Here is a 19,773-nt window from a genome sequence, read left to right as displayed (position 1 = left end):
AGGACTTTACAGACTATAGCTATTTGGTTTCTATGTCATGTATTATACAGCAGCAGAATCTTTATCATATGCAATAGGTTTAGTTTTATTTTTCTGCTCAAGACAGTGAGTTATAGTAGAGTTGAAAGGTGCAAGATGTTTTCCATTCCTCACAACAGCTCTGCATACAATATTCCAGCTAATGCCTTTGCAACACAGGAACTGAGCTACATTCGTCAAAGTCATCCGCATGGTTCTGTTGGAGTATATAAAGCACAGGAATGGCCGTCACTGTGGGCAGAATCACATCTCGGGTACTGAATATAAAAGGTCATTATCTAATCCCTTCCGGCTCTTATCCCTGCAAGTGGTCCAAGTGCTATACCTGCCCGGACATCTCCTCCCTCGTCTCTGTTCACAGTCCCAGGCAGTCCGCCCCGGTGAGGCAACACTTCACCTGTGAATCTACTGGGCTGGTCTATTGTCCAGTGCTCCCGATGCGGCCTCGTCTATATTGGTGAGACCCATCATAAACTGGGGAACTGCTTCGTCAAGCACCAATGCCCCATCCTGTACAGGGAGAGATTCCCACTGGTCAAACATTTTAATTCCCATTCCCATTCTGACGTGTCAGAACATGGCCTCTCCTGGGTAAAGACGAAGCCAATCTCAGGGTAGAGGAGAAGCACCTTTCAGTCTGTCTGTGTGGTCTCCAACCAGATGGCACTAATATCGACTTCTCCTTCTGGTAAACAAATTCCACCCCCCACCCATTCCCCATTCTGACCTTTTACCTCTTTTCACCTGCCTATTACTTCCCCCGGTCCTCTCCTCCTTCCATGGTTCACTCTCCTTTATCAGGTTTCCCCTTCTCCAGCCCTTGACCTTTCCCATCCACCTGGCTTCACCCATCACCTTTCATCTGATCTCCTTTCCCCCACCCCCAACTTTTTTATTCTGGCACCCTCCTCCTTCCTCCCCATTCCTGAAGAAGGGTCTCAGCTCGAAACACCAGCTATTCATTTCTATAGACGCTGCCTGACCTGCTGAGTTCCTCCAGAATTTTGTGTGTGTTGCTTTGACTTTCCAGTATCTGTGGAATCTCTCGTGTTTAGAACATTTAATCCAGCTGACTATTATAAAAAAGATAATCTTGTTTTCTGCTCGTGTTTCAAAGAAGGCTGGTTCTCAAATTAATACTGATTACTAATCTGTCTTCAAGCTTCAGGGAAACTGAACATTAACGAAAGAATAATTATACATAATTCTGCTGTTTTCAAAAACTAAAACTAGCACTGAAAGTGGTAAAAAAAAATCACTATTAAATGTTACAATGACATTTCAACTGAACAATTAAATCTACAATTATACCAGATATGCAGTACTTATTTATAATTAATGTAATAAGCATGCACTCAATACTTGCTATTCAGCATCATGACGAAATGAGCTCAGGCACTATTTTGTAATTAGGTACAGCAACCGTTTTCTTTATAGGAAAAGTATGTATTACATTAAAATTATCTTCAGAATCTCATGATTCAGCAAGGGAGGTCAGTTTTCCAAGCACTTAAATGGGAAAAGATTTGGATGCAAAGATAAGGAGGAGTCAGGAGATGGGGAAGGTGAGGAGCAAACAGACGGACAAAGGGGAGCAAAGGAGAAATTCAAGATGAGGGTGGAGGTGTATTAGGAACAAGAGTAGGCTGTTAATCTTGGTTCAAAGGACTCAGGGAGAAAGCTATGAAGACTGGGTGGGGTTGGAAAGTACAAACAGGAAGATCTGATGTACTACGGAGGACTGAAGATCACAGTCAGACTGTCACCATAGATAAAATGTTAAACCCGGGACCTTCCTTAAAATCAATCCGCAACTTCAATTCCTGGGTACTGCTCCAAGGAAAAGATGGCCCATAAAGCCACACTGAAGCATGGCTCTGTCATCAGTGTGAACACATCACATAGCCTCCATGCATGTGCACATCGTACACGGACGGACGGACACACACACACACACACACACACTCCCATCATGTTTAGTGATAGGATTTATAGATAAAATTCACTTCTTGTAAGCAGTTAATACCATTTGAACTCAAAAGAAAAATTTAGGCAAGGCATTTCTCAATGTTTAACAATAGTGCTTTATCATCAAAGTATGTTACAGCATCTTAGTGGTTTCACTTTGAACACCTACTCTTTATGCCTGTTAACACCAAGCCTTTACGCCAATGGTGTCTCAATCTGTGCCAAGAAACTAGATTCATTTAGTGCATTAAGCATAGATGGATGTGATTTTGGTCCCACTCAAAAAAAACCGTGAAACTGGGGAAAAGTGATGGTATGGGTTTTCAAAAGGATCAGCCCAAATTAAAGTCATCCTTCGACACCACTCAGTGCAGACTGACAGCAGCAACATACAATGGCTGCTGTATTTACAAAACATGGCATCGCAGTGTTTGTGGTTGGGATGCTCAAGTGGAGGGAGACCCTTACATCCTCTCTGCCACAGGGGTCAGCACAAGAAGTACTCAGCACTCACACAGCTAAGATTGAAAATCCCCTGCAACCCAGCAAATGCACAGGGAATTTTACGGCCTCTCACAGCACGTTGTGGAGAGCTCCAGACCAGAACACTGCTACGTTCTACACTTCTCCAGAGACAGCCACATGATCCGTGCCTCACACCCTCACCCCATCACTGCCATTCCACAACCCCCAGCCCGAGAGAAAGCCCGGAATGCACAATAGTGAAAATGCTTTATTTGATGTCCTTAACTTCAGTTAAAACGGAGGAAGGTCATGTAGGACGGGAGGGGAGAGACGAGAGTACACCAGCTCACTAGACCCAAGAAAACAATCCCGCCCCTCGAGGGCTGAGGGATCAATGGAGCTCAAACTGCGTCATAGATTGAGTCTGTATGGAAGCTGCCAGGAAGACTCATTAACAATATTTCATTGTGATTACCACAGCAGACACAGTTATTCCTAAAAGGGGTTTGAAATGCAGATTGTTTTTCTTTCTTCACCCGTCCTGCAGGGTGTGAATCACAGACCATCTCCTCGCTAAATATGCAGCTGGTTGCGGGTCATCCAAAAACTTCCCTGGTGATGAATGTTGTGTTCTCCATCAGCAGCCATAACATATTAACATGTTCATCCTCAGGGAGACTGAGCTGCCAGGAATCCTCCTGGCCAGCACTGCCGAGAGTGATGGATCCAAGCGGGGGTGGTGAAAATCAGGACCACTCTCTATCTGAATATAAACCAACAGGCAGTCTGCCACACTCGCTCGGTGCCACAGAACAGGAACCATACATAATGGCAGAATCACTGCGGAAAGGAATAATACTCAGCTGCCTTGTTGCCCAAGAGATGGACTGCACAATCCGGCCATCAGATTCTAGCCGAAAACCAGCCAGGAGAGCTGGGTGTTCAGGGCCAGGACGCAGGGGCAGACAGGAGCAAGAAAACAAGCAAGCCCCGACAGGATACCAAAAGGTTCCATTGTTCGCCGATTAAAGTGACGAGGGAGATCGAAACACCGGCTGCCTGTCTTTCTGTCGCTGCTGAAATTGCTCTGCTACGGAGAGGAGAGACTGCCTTTTTAAAATCGCTGTGGAGAAGAGAATGTTGCCCATGTTTTCTGCGTTTTGGATGTGGGCTTGGACTGTAGACCTTTTTCAGTCTTATGGCATTTCTTGTATTCTGTGTTTTTCACCCAATCTTTCTCATTTTTTTGTGTGTGTGTGTGGGGGAGGGGGGGTGTCATTGTACCTGTTCCGTTTTTGTTTATTCTTTGTGCAGGGTGGAGGGATTTGGGGGGGGGGGTCGTTGTACCTGTTCTGTTTTTGTTTATTCTTTGTGCAGGGTGGAGGGATTTGGGGGGGGGGGGTCGTTGTACCTGTTCTGTTTTTGTTTATTCTTTGTGCAGGGTGGAGGGATTTGGGGGGGTCGTTGTACCTGTTTTGTTTTTGTTTATTCTTTGTGCAGGGTGGAGGGATTTGGGAGGGGGGGGTCGTTGTACCTGTTCTGTTTTTGTTTATTCTTTGTGCAGGGTGGAGGGATTTGGGGGGGGGGGTCATTGTACCTGTTCCGTTTTTGTTTATTCTTTGTGCAGGGTGGAGGGATTTGGGGGGGGGGGTCATTGTACCTGTTCCGTTTTTGTTTATTCTTTGTGCAGGGTGGAGGGATTTGGGGGTTGAAGACCCAGCTGCCTCTCTTTCCTTTCTTGGTTTCGTGGCTGTCTGGGAGAAGAACAATTTCAGAGCTGTATACTTTGATAATAAATGAACCTTTGAACAATCTAACCTCCCAAAAGAACAGGAAGTGAGCACTGACCACACAGACAGGAATGGACTCTTTGACATCTCATCCTTCCAAGGAGCCTTAAGCATCATCTTTAATCCACAACACAAACAGTGTCCATCAAAATCACTATGAAAGCCCTGGTGACACATTATAATCCCTTACATCCTGCCTAACAGAACAGCTGTCTTGGTTGTAACACATCAGTGAATGAATTCCCTGATCCAATTACTAAAATGACTCTCAGTAGTTTCTAGCTCACCCTGGCATTACATGAATGAACGCAGGTCCCAGAGAAATTATAAACACCTCCAGCCAGGCTTTTCTGAGGAGGCCCTGGAGATCTTCTGTCCCATCCCAGGACCGAGGACTTGCTGCCTGAAATACAGCACGGACTGGGCCTTTCAAGTCACTTTGTCCAGCAAACTCAATGGGATCTACCAACCTATTGGACTGTGTGAGGAAACCAGGAGGAAGCCCATGTGGAACGTTCAAACTCCTTACAGGCAGCAGTGGGAATTGAACCCGGGTCGCCTGGACTGTAAAGCATTGTGCTAACCACTATGCTATTGTGCCGCTCTCACTGATGGTTCTTCCCACCCCCCATTTTCTTGATGCAAGAGCACAACTTCCAAAGTAAAGTCTACTTCCACCCCAAGATTCTTCTCCAATGGAGGAACTTCTATAAAAGGCTGAAGAATACAAAGTTTACATGACGGTATCTGACACCTATACGCCACCTATTCTACGTGTGCAGAGTAAAAAAAAAACTGCTCAAGCAGGTGAAATTGTATTAGCCAGAAGCCATCTCTTGAATGCGAAAGAGTGACAAACATTACATCTGATTTATATGAACCAAGCAAAATGTCATTCCCCTTCCACAGAGATTTCATCAATATTTTCCCATCGTGTATCGTATTATGATCAATTAGTTCAAAGGCTTTGGTGGAACTCATGATTCCACTTGAGTTCCATGTGGCAGTTGTCGTATCTGAATGAGCATAGTCCTCGTTGTTGAAGGACTATTGAGAAATAAGGATTTATTTTTCAGAATGTCTTCGTGTGGCAGGGATTAAGGATTGGTTAAAGGCCATAAAACAGGTGTAAATGGGTAATTTTTGATTTGTAAGGCTATGACTGGTGGGGTGCCCCAGGGAACAGCAGTTCACAATCTACAGCAGCCGCTGGGGCAGCACAGGTGGAGGTGTTGCCTCCAGGTTCAAATCCGCCCGCGGGTTGTGCATACTCCCTGTGGCCAAGTGGCTTTTCTCAAAGTGATCCGGTTTCCTTCCATATCGTATTGACGAGCAGCTTTGTACGTTAATTGGTCACTGTGTCTGGTATAGGTGAGCGAAAGCAGCAGGGGTAATGTGCTATCAGTACAGTGCAAAGTCATAACAATCTATACATTACAAAAAATAAATAAATAGTGTAAAAAGAAGAATAATGAGTTAAGGTTTACTGGTTCATGGACCACTTTAAAATCTGGTCGGGGGAAGAAATAATAGGAATTTTTCTTTTGATCACATCACTTCTTTTATCTATAAAACAACTATGTTTATAGAAATAGGATTCCTAAATAATGTACATTTTAGAACTATCATCTAGAAATTCAACAACATTTTTCAACATGATTGAATGCGACTGTAAATATTATTACTGTAAGCTACAATAAATACATATGATTCTATTGTATGTGAACATTTCAAATTTCTAGGTATCAGAGTTCTAGATATCAGAGTTCATATCTATGCACTAATAAAGAAAAAGCACACTTAACCCAAACTATCTAAAAATTCAAAACAAACCAGCAAATATAAAATAATTTGCACCCAAATTGCTGTGTCCTGGAGACTTTGGCAGGATTTGGATCCATTTATGAACCTAAAAGAGGTTGACAGTTCTATCAAGATGAATTTATTTAACCACAGCCAGAAATGTTAAATTCTTCTAATGTTACCTCAGATGATTCATATGGGTCCAGTTTTCCCCAGGGACTCTTTGGCCTGGATGAGGAGTTCTGTGACATCGAATCAACAGCAGAAAGAAGACTATCGGCCTGCTGTACTTTGTATGGCTGTTTCCAGAACTGATCTTTTTCTACATCTGAAGTTCCTGGTGAACTTGAACTCAACTGCTCCGATAGTCCCTGTCCAGGTTTGGTTTCTGCGTTTTCTTGGTACGTTACGTTTATTGGAGAATTCTCTTGGAGAACACACACAGGGCATTTCTCACCGGTGGACTCTTTCATTATCCAGTCTACTTCAGAGTCATCCGAGTCCTCCGTGTCCTCCTTCAGAAAATGTGCAAGCTATTGAGGAAAATGGATGCAAACATGGTCACATGACCAGAGGTGATGAGAGGAATACGTATTAGGAAAACAAGGAAGAAGGGGAAATGATAAACAGAACTAAAGTCATAAATAAACAATATGAGAAGCGAATGCCAGAAAGCAAATTGAATTAACCTCAGCCAAAATAACAATATACTATGAATCCTGACTAATGAGTCCCTCAAATCAATGTGCTTAAGCACTACATACACTGTTATTTTTAAAGAAGGCCATTCTCGAGTGACTTTAGCCTGTTTGCTGTTCTGTAACACTGAAGCAGGAAAAGTTCTCTTCATTAAGCAAACTTGTTCATAAGTGTAAAGTTAGAAATCCATGACCTTAAAATCCATATTGCATATAGTGTGCGTGTCTCTTGATGTGAATCAGCTATAATTAACCCAAAAGATTCACATAAATCACCAAACATGAATGGGAACAGCTCCCCTTGGTCTAGTGAGAGATCTCCAGGAGGGCAGCCACAAACGGGGTTTTGCATTAATCATTCAAATATTCCCCATATGATCGGGAACCATCACTAGTGGTAAAATATTAACTTCCACACAAGTGCACCGTGGACGTTTCCGGAAAGCTAAGTTAATTGATGTCAGAGAGCGACATCAGCTTTTATAAATGAATTCAGCTGGGGCCAGAAAAATATGGCTTCCTGTAACTAATAGCTAGACTACCAAGAAATGCTGTCATGCGGAAGCAATAACTTATAGACCCCTAAATGAGTGGTAGTGAAGTCCTCATAATTATTAAGAACCCAATGGGTTGCAGCAATTGGGATGGTGGAAGGGGGACCAGATGGAATCTTTCTGGGTAGATGAATTAAAATAGAGCTAAATGAATAAGTTAAAATAGAGCTTACCGATGACGAAAGTCATCCATAATTAATTATTTGTGATAGTGTTAAAAAAAGCATATACAGTCAGACGAGGAATGATGGCAGTTGCGATACAATATTAAATCTAATTCCCTACCAAAGAACATTGTCGATCACAGTGAACAAGATCACTAATGGATGGGTGACTTGAGCAGAAGCAGAATGGATAAATAACATCGATTTACTATCAACCATTAATTATGCATACATATAGTCCCTTTAGCTTCATAAAGCTACAAAACAGCTCTGGCCGTGGTCTAAATAATCTTCTCTGTGATAACTTCAGTAGCTGCAACTAACAGTGAAAAATTGAGTCTCGGGTTTCATTGAGGGCAGCACGATAGTTCAGCGGTTGGCGTAATGCTTTACAGCACCAGCAACTGGGAGATCAGGGTTAAACGTCCCACTGCTGTCTATAAGGAGATTTTACATTCTCCCTGTGACCCTGTAGGTTCCCTTCCACATTCCAAAGGCGTACAGATTAGGATTAGTAAATTGTGGGCGCGCTATGCTGGCACTGGAACCATGGCGACACTTGTAGGCCGCCCACAGCACATCCTCAGACTGTGTTGGTCGTTGATTAAAATGCTACATTTCACTTTATGTTTCAATGTATATGTGACAAATAAAGCTAATCCTTCAATCCAATTATAATCACTATTTAGTTAGAAATTCCAGTTAGGTAAGAGTTGAGCAAAGGTTTCTCAGTTTTGTGTGTAACACCTGAGAGAGAGAGACCCAAGATTTTGAAAAGGTTCAAAATTGTAGCTAGATTTCTAGAACTGGCCTCCCAAAGACAACCATGCTTTTTAGTGAGAGGGAAACTTCTCTCTACCCACCACCACCTGGCAAAAAGGCAGCATTGAAAAACAGATTGACAGCTTTGAGATTTTAAAACTTAAAATAATTTAGATCATAAACATGTTTTTGTGATATGATTGTTCAAAACAAAAACAAACAAGCCAACAAATTTCTTTTTACTGCAAGAGTAAGAGGCCTTGGCCTATTGGACCCATATTGGCTCACAGCAAAGCAGTCACATTAGTCCTGTCCCCCCTCTCTGTATTTCCCTGTGGCTCTGACAAATTATCTTCTCTTATATTCCCATCATTTCCCCTTTTTCAACCTATTGCCATGTATCCTACCAAGGGGTAATTTGAAGAAGCCAGTGTCTTTTGGCTGTGGGAAAATCTGGAGCACCTGACAGAAAACTGTGTAGTCATAGGGTGAATGTGTAAACTTGCGATGAAGAGTGCCCAAGCTCTAGACCAAACATTGGAATTACGGCAGCAACACGAAATGCACTGCTCTGTAATCTGCAAATTTTCATCTGACAGGAAACAATGAAGAAATGATATCTGTCTTATGTTAAACTTGTTCCTATCTAAAGGCAAATAATGGAAAAAATATAACTACTTAAGAGAAATGACACAATATAAATCAAATGAAACAAATTTGATTACCAACTGTAAAAGATGATACAAAGTGGTGTCCGTTGTCACTTTAATCCTCCATCCCACTCTCTTGTTAATCTCATGGTCCTTGGCATCCTATCCTGCACCACAGTAAACCCAATATAATCTTGAGGAACGGCATCTCATCCTTAATATGGCAGCCTGCCAGATTCAACAATCCCAAATAATGGTATTTCCATTTACATCTCCTTTTGTTCTTCTCTGTCTTATACTCATTTGTTCTGGATCAGTATTCTTGTCATTTAATCTCTCCATTGACCTCCTTCTGCTCTCTGCATCTGCAAAAGCTGACTTAATTTAAATGCTTTGATTGACCCAAAACAAGGAGCAGTGTTGTGAATCAAAGGTGCTTCCCACCGATGCCACAGCTGTAGTATAAATGCTCGCCCTTCGAACTTCCAATTACGCGGAACTAAAATGTAATTAGAAGCTCTTTCCACTGAGCACCTCCTGTAAATACAACTCCTGGATTTTGTTTCAGTACGAGAAATAACTGTCAAATACCGCACCGTCAGTGAACTCTTTTTGAAAAACCGCTGCGAGTATTCCACTGGCCATTCAGCATCGGCAAAAAGGTAAACAGTTAGCTGAAACAGAACTCTTTATAAGCAGAAGCTGATAAAACCTGCTGAGAATCTGCAGCACTTTGTCCTGACCCGACAGTATTCAAAGTATTTTTCTTCAGTAAAATTTTATTATCTGAAACTGATGAAATTGTGCATAAATAATTGACACAGGAAACTAACCAAATAATGAGAGGTCATTTAATATGTTAAATGTGGTAAGGGGATACTTGTAAAGTTGGAAGAGATGTCACTAGTAGTATTTATTATGCAATATCTGCCCATTCCTTACCATCTAACTCAGGGATTTCCAACCCTTGTTATGCCATGGACCAATACTATTACACAAGAGGTCCATATACCACAGGTTGGGAACCTTTACTCTAACTAAATGGTTGAAGTATTGATTGGGGATTGTTACCAAAGTTATGGTGAAGCGTTGAGTGAAAATGACTACTGTATGTGGTATATGGAAATGAAGGAGTCAACATTCAATTGCCAGGCACTACAAGATAAACATCCGTGTCAGCACAATTGTTACCTGCTTCTGATGCACGGTGGACTGTGTGGAACTTGTCCTCCTGCTGCAGTGGACGTGCCAGCTGGGATCCTCTGTGTGTAACTGCGCAGGGTGCTCACCATTTTCAGGGGCTGCCTGAGGCAAGTCAGACTCTGCCATCTCAGTGCAGGAAGGGAGTGCGGAGCAGGCAGAGGGAACAAGGCCAACAAAGAACAGCAAAAACGGGGGAAGAAAGGGAACATGCCAAAGGAGAGGATTATGCAAGAAAAATTAAATGTGATCTGGTTATAAAAAAAAATAGCAGCAACATAGTAAACAGCAAAATTTTCAGCACCTCAAATGTCTCACAAGTTTTCGTTCATTTACCAGAGCAGAGGTACTCCAACCAGAGTTGTACAGCACAGAAATAGGTCCTTCAGCTGATCATCTCTATGCTAACCAGTCCATCCATCTCCACTAATCCCACTTGTTTACAATTGGTGTGTATCTTTCTATGTCATGCCTGTCTAAATGACTTTTAAACACAATGCCTGTATCTGATTCCGCTACCTTCTCTGGCAGCGAGTTTCAGATATGAATAACTGTGCTCAAGAGGAATCCTGAAATCCCCTTTAAACCTCATTTCTCTCACATTAAATGTACCTTTCTTATTTTCTATACCCCTTGTTCCAAAAAAATGAATTATTTCTCGCAAAATGAAGGTCATGTGGAAATATTGATGACAGCTTTCATACAAGCTGAACAGACCTATGCAAAATACACCAGTGTCTTGGGAGAGGTGAAAAAATAAAATCTACCTCTTAAATTATCAGCAGATCCTTGTTACGTATATGACTTAATGCGAACCTCACTCAAAATAAGCAATTACCCACCTGCTGGAAACAGGGAACTCTCCACCTCATTATTTTAGATAGATAGATAGATACTTTATTCATCCCCATGGGGAAATTCAACATTTTTTCCAATGTCCCATACACTTGTTGTAGCAAAAACTCATTACATACAAATAATTACAAATAATATGATATGCATCTAAATCACTAACTCAAAAAGCATTAATAATAGCTTTAAAAAAAGTTCTTAAGTCCTGGCAGTTGAATTGTAAAGCCTAATGGCATTGGGGAGTATTGACCTCTTCATCCTGTCTGAGGAGCATTGCATCGACAGTAACCTGTCGCTGAAACTGCTTCTCTGTCTCTGGATGGTGCTATGTAGAGGATGTTCAGGATTTTCCATAATTGACCGTAGCCTACTCAGCGCCCTTCGCTCAGCTACTGATGTTAAACTCTCCAGTACTTTGCCCACGACAGAGCCCGCCTTCCTTATCAGCTTATTAAGACGTGAGGCGTCCTTCTTCTTAATGCTTCCTCCCCAACACGCCACCACAAAGAAGAGGGCGCTCTCAACAACTGACCTATAGAACATCTTCAGCATCTCACTGCAGACATTGAATGACGCCAACCTTCTAAGGAAGTACAGTCGACTCTGTGCCTTCCTGCACAAGGCATCTGTGTTGGCAGTCCAGTCTAGCTTCTCGTCCAACTGTACTCCCAGATACTTGTAGGTCTTAACCTGCTCCACACATTCTCCATTAATGATCACTGGCTCCATATGAGGCCTAGATCTCCTAAAGTCCACCACCATCTCCTTGGTCTTGGTGACATTGAGACGCAGGTAGTTTGAGTTGCACCATATCACAAAGTCCTGTATCAGTTTCCTATACTCCTCCTCCTGTCCATTCCTGACACACCTCATACTCACAGCGATCAGCTCAATATCCTTTTCACAAACGGAGATCTTTGTACTCACATGCCCGGGGTTACACCATCTTACGTTAATGTAGAGAGCGAGTCCCCCTCCTTTCTTCTTCCCACACTTTTTGGCATCTCTGTCAAATCTTACCGTAGTAAAACCAGGTAATTCTACATTTACATCCGGGATGTTAGCCGTCAGCCATGTTTCGGAAAAGCACATTAAACTGCATTCCTTGTATGCTTTAACATTCCTTACTAGTGAGGCTAGCTCATCCACTTTATTTGGCAGCGAGTTCACGTTCCCCATAATGACCGAAGGAACAGCGGGTTTATAACTCTTCTTCCTCTCCGTCCACTTATACCTGCGCAGTTTTCCAGCCCTGGAGCCGCGGAACCTCCGTTTAATTTTGTTCGTAATAGCATTCCTTTACAATTTTCATTTAATAAAAAGAGTTGGTTATGGATAATTATTTTAATTCCGCCAGGGTCTCTCAGCTTTTGCTCACCACTGCCTTGATTCCAACAAATCACGTCTTGGTAGCATAGTGGTTAGCACAACACTTTATAGTACAAGCGACCCAGGTTCAATTCCCACCGCTGCCCACAAGGAGTTTGTACGTATCTGCGTGAGTTTCTCCTGGGTGTTCCAGTTTCTTTGCACAGTCTAAAGACATACCAGTTGGTAGGTTAGTTGGTCATTGTAAGTGGTCCCGTGATTAGGTTCGGATTAAATTGGAGGATTTCTGGGCGGTGTGGTTTGAAGGACGTACTCTGTACTGTATCTCAATAAATAAATAACATGGTAGAATTGTTTTAGCCTGGGAGATAATCAGGGACGACGAGCTCTTTAAATAATCCTGTTAGACCCACTGCCCCACTCTTTAACTATAGCCCTCTAATTTATGTTCTCTTGTGTCTATCCATTTCCCATTTGAAAGCCACTGTGGCTCCGTTTCTACCTCCCTTACAAGCAATGTGATCCGTTTTCAGTCTGTGCAAAACAGTTTTGCCTCACATCTTTATCTTTATTTTGCCACTTTATATCTGTTGCCCAACCTCTGAACCAAACATGAATGGGAACAGCTCTCCTTAGTTTACAACATCTAAATGCTTCATGACCTTGTATAGATTTCAAACTACCGCTTAATTGTATTTTCCTTCAAGGTTTCTCTAGTTTCACTTATTGACTGAAATCTCTCAAAGTACATCTATTATCAAAGAATGTATGTGTTTTATCATCTTGGGATTCGTCTGCTTACAGGCAGCTACAAAACAAAGAAACCCAAAGAACCTATTAAAACAAGAAGTTTTGTTTTAAAAACAAATGTAACGTGCAGGGAGGGAAAAAAAACACCTCTTGCAAACAATACAAAGCAGCAAATAGCCTTCAGATGAAAGTGAGTCTACAGACACAAAGCTATACAGATTTTACATAAGAGCGGTCCATTCCCCAACCCTATTCCGAAAGAATGCAAGCGTTCTCCTTTCAGAAACATGTCCTGTTTACTTTAAGTCTTAATCTGCCCACGCTACTGTCCCCAGCAATGAATCCAGTTGTCTCATCACTTGGTAGGCAAAAGCTTTCTCCCCACTTGTCTGTTTGTTTTATAGGCGGACACCTTCACTTGGTGCTCTCTTGGTCTTGATCCTTCGGCCAATAGCAGTTAGTTTCTCCTCATTCACTTCACCCATCCTTTAGGCTGTCAGTAGCTCCAACACAACTCCCCACAATCTCCTCTGTTCCAGGGAAAACCTTTTTCCTGAGACCAATTGATATAACTGATGTTCCTTGACCCTGGAATCAATTTAGTAAAACTCTCCTGCTCCCACTTCAAACCCTTCATGTCCTTCCCCCATTTGGTCTGTTCAATACGGACAAAGCAATTTTGGTAAAGCCAGTGTTATATAAATATTATCAAGACTTCCTTATATTCTGTGTCTCTATCTACAAAGTCTATACATGACGCTGAGCTTAGTCATAAGCACTGTTCTCGTTGTTTCAATCACAAAATGCTGGTTCATTTATTCACATCCGCTTCTTTCCAGCTTTCTGAGGTTCCTCCTTTTATTCTCCTCGTTTCTGCCATAGTTGCTTAAAAACCTGCCACATATTTAATATCCCGCAGTTGGAATGAAAGAGCATAGATCTGCAAACATGAATGCCACTTCTCTCTCCAGCGACACTGCCCAATTTGTTGATTACTTCTGGCAATTTTGGGTTGTATTTCAAATCTTTAGCATTAAAATACTTTCCATGTTCCATTTCTCATATCCATAAATGTATCTGCATCATACACATCTATTAACCATATGAGTGCACACATACATTTAAATTACACATACAGAAACAAGTGCGCCCGATGGAGCACGACCGTTTACGTACACTCAGAATCCTCATGAAGATATAGCTACATAAACCCATTGATATACGTTCATGCACAGAACTTTGCAATCTTGCATATTTATAAAAATTGACTCACATATGCATGCATGTACCAGATTGATCAACTATTAAAAGACCATTAAATCTTAAGAAATATGCAAGATCTGGGAAACATTGCTGCTATCACACCCGTATGTCTTGCCATCCTATTAGATGAGCTGCCTTTTTTGCTTAGCTCGAGAGGATGACCTCTCACAGTGACTGGGAAACTGTGTCTGCACATAGCTTGCATAAAATGTACAGGATGTCTTTCATCTACACTGAAGCCCAGGGGCTACAATTAATCACATCAGCATGATTCCCATTTATGCTTCACAATTCCATAGCCAACCCCAGGTAGAAGTCTCCGCTAGCTCTATTAAACAATCAGTGAGAGCAATCTATAGGCAAAATGAGTGAGCATGTGTGGACCGGGAGGGAGCAGAGAAAGATATAGATGTGGGAAAGAAAAATACTGCACTGCGGGTAAAGATATATTCCATGATTTAGACAATGGAAAAGACAAAATAAAACTAAGCAAGAATTGGTGCAGGATGCCAGAATTAGGGAGTACAAGGGAAGTAAGCAAGAACAATGTTTTCTAGAGGAAAAGAAGCAAGACCACAAGGAGAACTTCAGGACAGACCTGGCAGCTCAAGGATGGGCAAGGACCATCAGCAGCAGAAGCACGTACAGCCACCACAACCTGTAACTCTATGGCCAGCCATTCCCTTACTGTATCATCACTCTCAAGCCAGGAGGTCACCCGTGCTTCAACGAGGAGTGCAGAAGACAAGACAGGACAGCACACAACATACTTCAAAAAGACTGAGCCGGCTTAGTGAACCTTCAAAGCAGGACCATTTCTATGCTAAACAGCATGCAAACGATAAGGCCGAGGAACCCCACAAATGATTATACTTTATATTTTCATTTTTTGAATGTTACAGAATGCAGACTATTCCACCTTTCGAGTCCGTGCTGGCTGTCAGAGCAATCGTATCAGTCCCATTTGCCTAGTTAATTAACATGCAACCTATTCTCTCTCATATAGCCATTCACTCAGCTAATGTGCAGTAGCTGAGGAACTAACAATTAGCTTGCCCATATATCCTGGACGAAACGAGTGTGCTCACAGGACCATCAGTGACAGACGACACTGAGGGTTAGCCTGAACTTGGGCCAGTGGAACTGTGCCACTGTCCCATCCCATTTTGAAGCTCTGTAGTCCTACAATGTCCATCATGAAAGGTGGTGGACAACGAAGCAACTCCAAGAACATCCCCATCGTCAGTGTTGGAGGGGCCCATGACTACATTTCACGCTGATAGGAAGACTGAAATCATCGAGGAGGCAGCAGAGGGTGATTGGGTGTTCAGCGTTGTCTACCAGCCTCTCGCTCACTGCCTCTGGAGGAAGGTGTCTGCGTGGGACGGGCGCGCTTGCCGCTCCCGGAGGGAAGTTCCTGTGTTGGAATGGTCTCGCTCTCCCTCAACGCTGTCGGAGGACGCTGCCAGAGACCTGAGTCTTGGGCAAGTTTTAATCGACACGGTTTGCAGACTGCACCCTGTAGTTCATGTTATAATGCGTTTCTGGTTGCTCCTTTTTGTCGCTATTTTGGGCGATTTAGTATCGGGGTATCTTGCAGATAACAAACATACTGAACTGAATGTCCCTGGACTCTTGGATTTTAGATAGATAGATAGATACTTTATTCATCCCCATGGGGAAATTCAACATTTTTTTCCAATGTCCCATACACTTGTTGTAGCAAAAACTCATTACATACAATACTTAACTCAGTAATAATATGATATGCATCTAAATCACTAACTCAAAAAGCATTAATAATAGCTTTAAAAAAAGTTCTTAAGTCCTGGCAGTTGAATTGTAAAGCCTAATGGCATTGGGGAGTATTGACCTCTTCATCCTGTCTGAGGAGCATTGCATCGACAGTAACCTGTCGCTGAAACTGCTTCTCTGTCTCTGGATGGTGCTATGTAGAGGATGTTCAGGGTTTTCCATAATTGACCGTAGCCTACTCAGCGCCCTTCGCTCAGCTACCGATGTTAAACTCTCCAGTACTTTGCCCACGACAGAGCCCGCCTTCCTTACCAGCTTATTAAGACGTGAGGCGTCCTTCTTCTTAATGCTTCCTCCCCAACACGCCACCACAAAGAAGAGGGCGCTCTCAACAACTGACCTATAGAACATCTTCAGCATCTCACTGCAGACATTGAATGACGCCAGCCTTCTAAGGAAGTACAGTCGACTCTGTGCTTTCCTGCACAAGGCATCTGTGTTGGCAGTCCAGTCTAGCTTCTCGTCTAACTGTACTCCCAGATACTTGTAGGTCTTAACCTGCTCCACACATTCTCCATTAATGATCACTGGCTCCATATGAGGCCTAGATCTCCTAAAGTCCACCACCATCTCCTTGGTCTTGGTGACATTGAGACGCAGGTAGTTTGAGTTGCACCATATCACAAAGTCCTGTATCAGTTTCCTATACTCCTCCTCCTGTCCATTCCTGACACACCCCACTATGGCCGTGTCATCAGCGAACTTCTGCACATGGCAGGACTCCGAGTTATATTGGAAGTCTGATGTGTACAGGGTGAACAGGACCGGAGAGAGTACGGTTCCCTGTGGCGCTCCTGTGCTGCTGACCACCGTGTCAGACCTACAGTCTCCCAACCGCACATACTGAGGTCTATCTGTCAAGTAGTCCACTATCCAATCCACCATGTGAGAGTCTACTCCCATCTCCGTTAGTTTGTGCTTTAAGATCTTGGGCTGGATGGTGTTAAAGGCACTAGAGAAGTCAAGGAATGTAATCCTCACAGCACAACTGACCCCATCTAGGTGAGAGAGTGATTTTTATGTTTTATATTCTGTGTTTCTTGCTCTTTTTTCTGGTTGCCCTTTGTGTGATTTGTGTTTTTGCGTGAGTGTGTGGGCGTGTTGTTTTCCTTTGAACGAGTTCCATGGTTTTCTTTGTTTTGTGGCTGTCTGTGAAGAAGATGGATCTCAGGGCTGTATATTGCATACAGCTTTGATAATAAATTGTATTTTGAACATCGAAAAGGCAAAAGCATCTGTAGTCATGTTCAGCGAAAAGTACTGAGCAAGTGTGATTCTGGGGTAATACAAAAAAAATGCTTTTCACATCATCTCCCTCCCCCACTGACCCACCTGGTCTCACCTATCGCCTGCCAGCTTGTACTCCTCCTCCTCTTCCCCACCCCCCACATTCTAATTCTGGCTTCTGTCATCTTCATTGCCAGTCCCAATGAAGGGTCTTGGCCCAAAACTTCAACTCCTTATTTCCCTCCATAGAAGCTGTTTGACCTGCTGAGCTCCTCCATTACATTTTGTGTGTAAGTGATCCTTCCAGGACCAAGGAGATGGTGGTGGACTTTAGGAGATCTAGGCCTCATATGGAGCCAGTGATCATTAATGGAGAATGTGTGGAGCAGGTTAAGACCTACAAGTATCTGGGAGTACAGTTGGACAAGAAGCTAGACTGGACTGCCAACACAGATGCCTTGTGCAGGAAGGCACAGAGTCGACTGTACTTCCTTAGAAGGTTGGCATCATTCAATGTCTGCAGTGAGATGCTGAAGATGTTCTATAGGTCAGTTGTTGAGAGCGCCCTCTTCTTTGTGGTGGCGTGTTGGGGAGGAAGCATTAAGAAGAAGGACGCCTCACGTCTTAATAAGCTGATAAGGAAGGCGGGCTCTGTCGTGGGCAAAGTACTGGAGAGTTTAACATCGGTAGCTGAGCGAAGGGCGCTGAGTAGGCTACGGTCAATTATGGAAAACCCTGAACATCCTCTACATAGCACCATCCAGAGACAGAGAAGCAGTTTCAGCGACAGGTTACTGTCGATGCAATGCTCCTCAGACAGGATGAAGAGGTCAATACTCCCCAATGCCATTAGGCTTTACAATTCAACTGCCAGGACTTAAGAACTTTTTTTAAAGCTATTATTAATGCTTTTTGAGTTAGTGATTTAGATGCATATCATATTATTACTGAGTTAAGTATTGTATGTAATGAGTTTTTGCTACAACAAGTGTATGGGACATTGGAAAAAATGTTGAATTTCCCCATGGGGATGAATAAAGTATCTATCTATCTATCTATCTATCTTCCGATTATCTCCTGAAATCTCCACCATCACGGAAGCCTGCCTCTAGCCAATTCAACTAACTTTCTTGATAAGTGACATCAAGGTCTAGATACAGCCACGGCTCTGGGAGCAGACCACTTCCCAGATTCAGAACCACAGACCTGCAACACCCCAGACCTTCTTGATTTTCACTCCAGAATTCACTGTGCCTATAGTCAGATATCCAACACAGTTACAACACTGGCATTTACCCAACTATTGGGGAAAATTGTTCACGCGTGTACAGCTCACAAAAGGAAATTCAAGTCCAATCTGACCAGCGAACATCCAATCAGCTTTCAAGTCATCAATGTGATAGAATCTGCCTTCAAAAGTGATAGCAAAAGGTACTTATTCACCAATAAGGCACTTATCAATGCTTCAGACCCCATCACAGCCTTGACCCAAACATGGACTTGAAGAGCAGCATTCCATAGCTGAGGAAAGAGTGACTGTCCTTGGCATCAAGGCAGCATTTGGCTGAGGATGGCATCAGGGCATGCTTCCCACTCTGGCTATGAGAGTGGGTCAGAGTCTGGGCTCACATCCATCTGCAGGGCATTAGTCTCGAGTACAATGGAATACACTCTACTGCATGGAGGAGTGCAAGGAACTCAACTCCATCCATCTTCTCAAATCGGGCCCTATCCATCACCCAACACGTTCATTCCTTCATTGTGGCCATGGAGAGACTATGGTGTGCACTATCTATGAATTACACTGCAACTTCACCCAACACCTCCCAAACCCACATTTATACCAGAAAGGACAAGGGCAGCAGTTGCATCTGAACCTCCAGCAGTGAATACATCTTCACAACTTGGAAAGGTATCTCTGACCCTTCAGTGTCCAAATCCCAGAACTTGCTTCTCAACAGCACCATGGGGGCATTTTCATCACGTCTGGAATGATTCAGGTAAACTGCTCACCACCACCTCAATGACAGTCAGGGAAGGGCAATAAATGCTGGCTTCACCTCTTGAAAAGTAATTTTTAAAAGTGTCGCATATTCTGGACCAATGTGTAGACAATTTCAATCACTAACATTTTCTGATTTTGAAACATCTCATTAAATTTAAAAGGTTCTGTCTTCCCCTCTACACTTCTCAGCAGGAACTCCAGTGTGGTGAGTGCCAAAATTAGCAATGAAAGGTGATTTCACTGAAAGTAAATGACTTGCAGGTAATAACAGAGGTTAAATGACAAAGAGGAAGCGTCCCCGTGTTAATGTGATATCTTGCAGGAACTGAAACTCTTCCTAGTCAACAAACAAAAATAATAGAGATGCTGGAATTGTGAAACAAGAACAGAGTATACTGGAAACATTCAGAAAGTTAGGCAGAATCTGTAGAGGCATTTC

At 42.8% G+C, this 19,773-nt stretch overlaps 1 protein-coding gene across 11 annotated transcripts in view; it reads right to left on the bottom strand.

The window, feature by feature from the left end:
* Positions 1-19,773, bottom strand: part of LOC140731817 (septin-4-like) — a 92,320-nt gene that overhangs the window by 43,317 nt on the left and 29,230 nt on the right. For 5 of the 11 annotated variants that reach the window (XM_073053669.1, XM_073053670.1, XM_073053672.1 and 2 more), the window contains exon 2: positions 6,248-6,598. The exons of 2 other annotated variants lie outside the window; for them this stretch is intronic. In XM_073053669.1, coding sequence (XP_072909770.1) covers positions 6,248-6,538 — 291 coding nt within the window. In that variant the 5' untranslated portion in view covers positions 6,539-6,598. Of the gene's footprint in view, positions 1-6,247; positions 6,599-10,084; positions 10,223-19,773 lie in introns of all 11 variants that reach the window. 4 more of the 11 variants (XM_073053666.1, XM_073053665.1, XM_073053664.1 and 1 more) reach the window with 2 other exon arrangements.

The sequence above is a fragment of the Hemitrygon akajei genome, chromosome 8, assembly GCF_048418815.1.
Source record: "Hemitrygon akajei chromosome 8, sHemAka1.3, whole genome shotgun sequence".
NCBI classification, from domain to species: domain Eukaryota; kingdom Metazoa; phylum Chordata; class Chondrichthyes; order Myliobatiformes; family Dasyatidae; genus Hemitrygon; species Hemitrygon akajei.
Note: the sequence above shows the minus strand (reverse complement) of the source record. Positions and strands in the feature narration are given on the sequence as shown.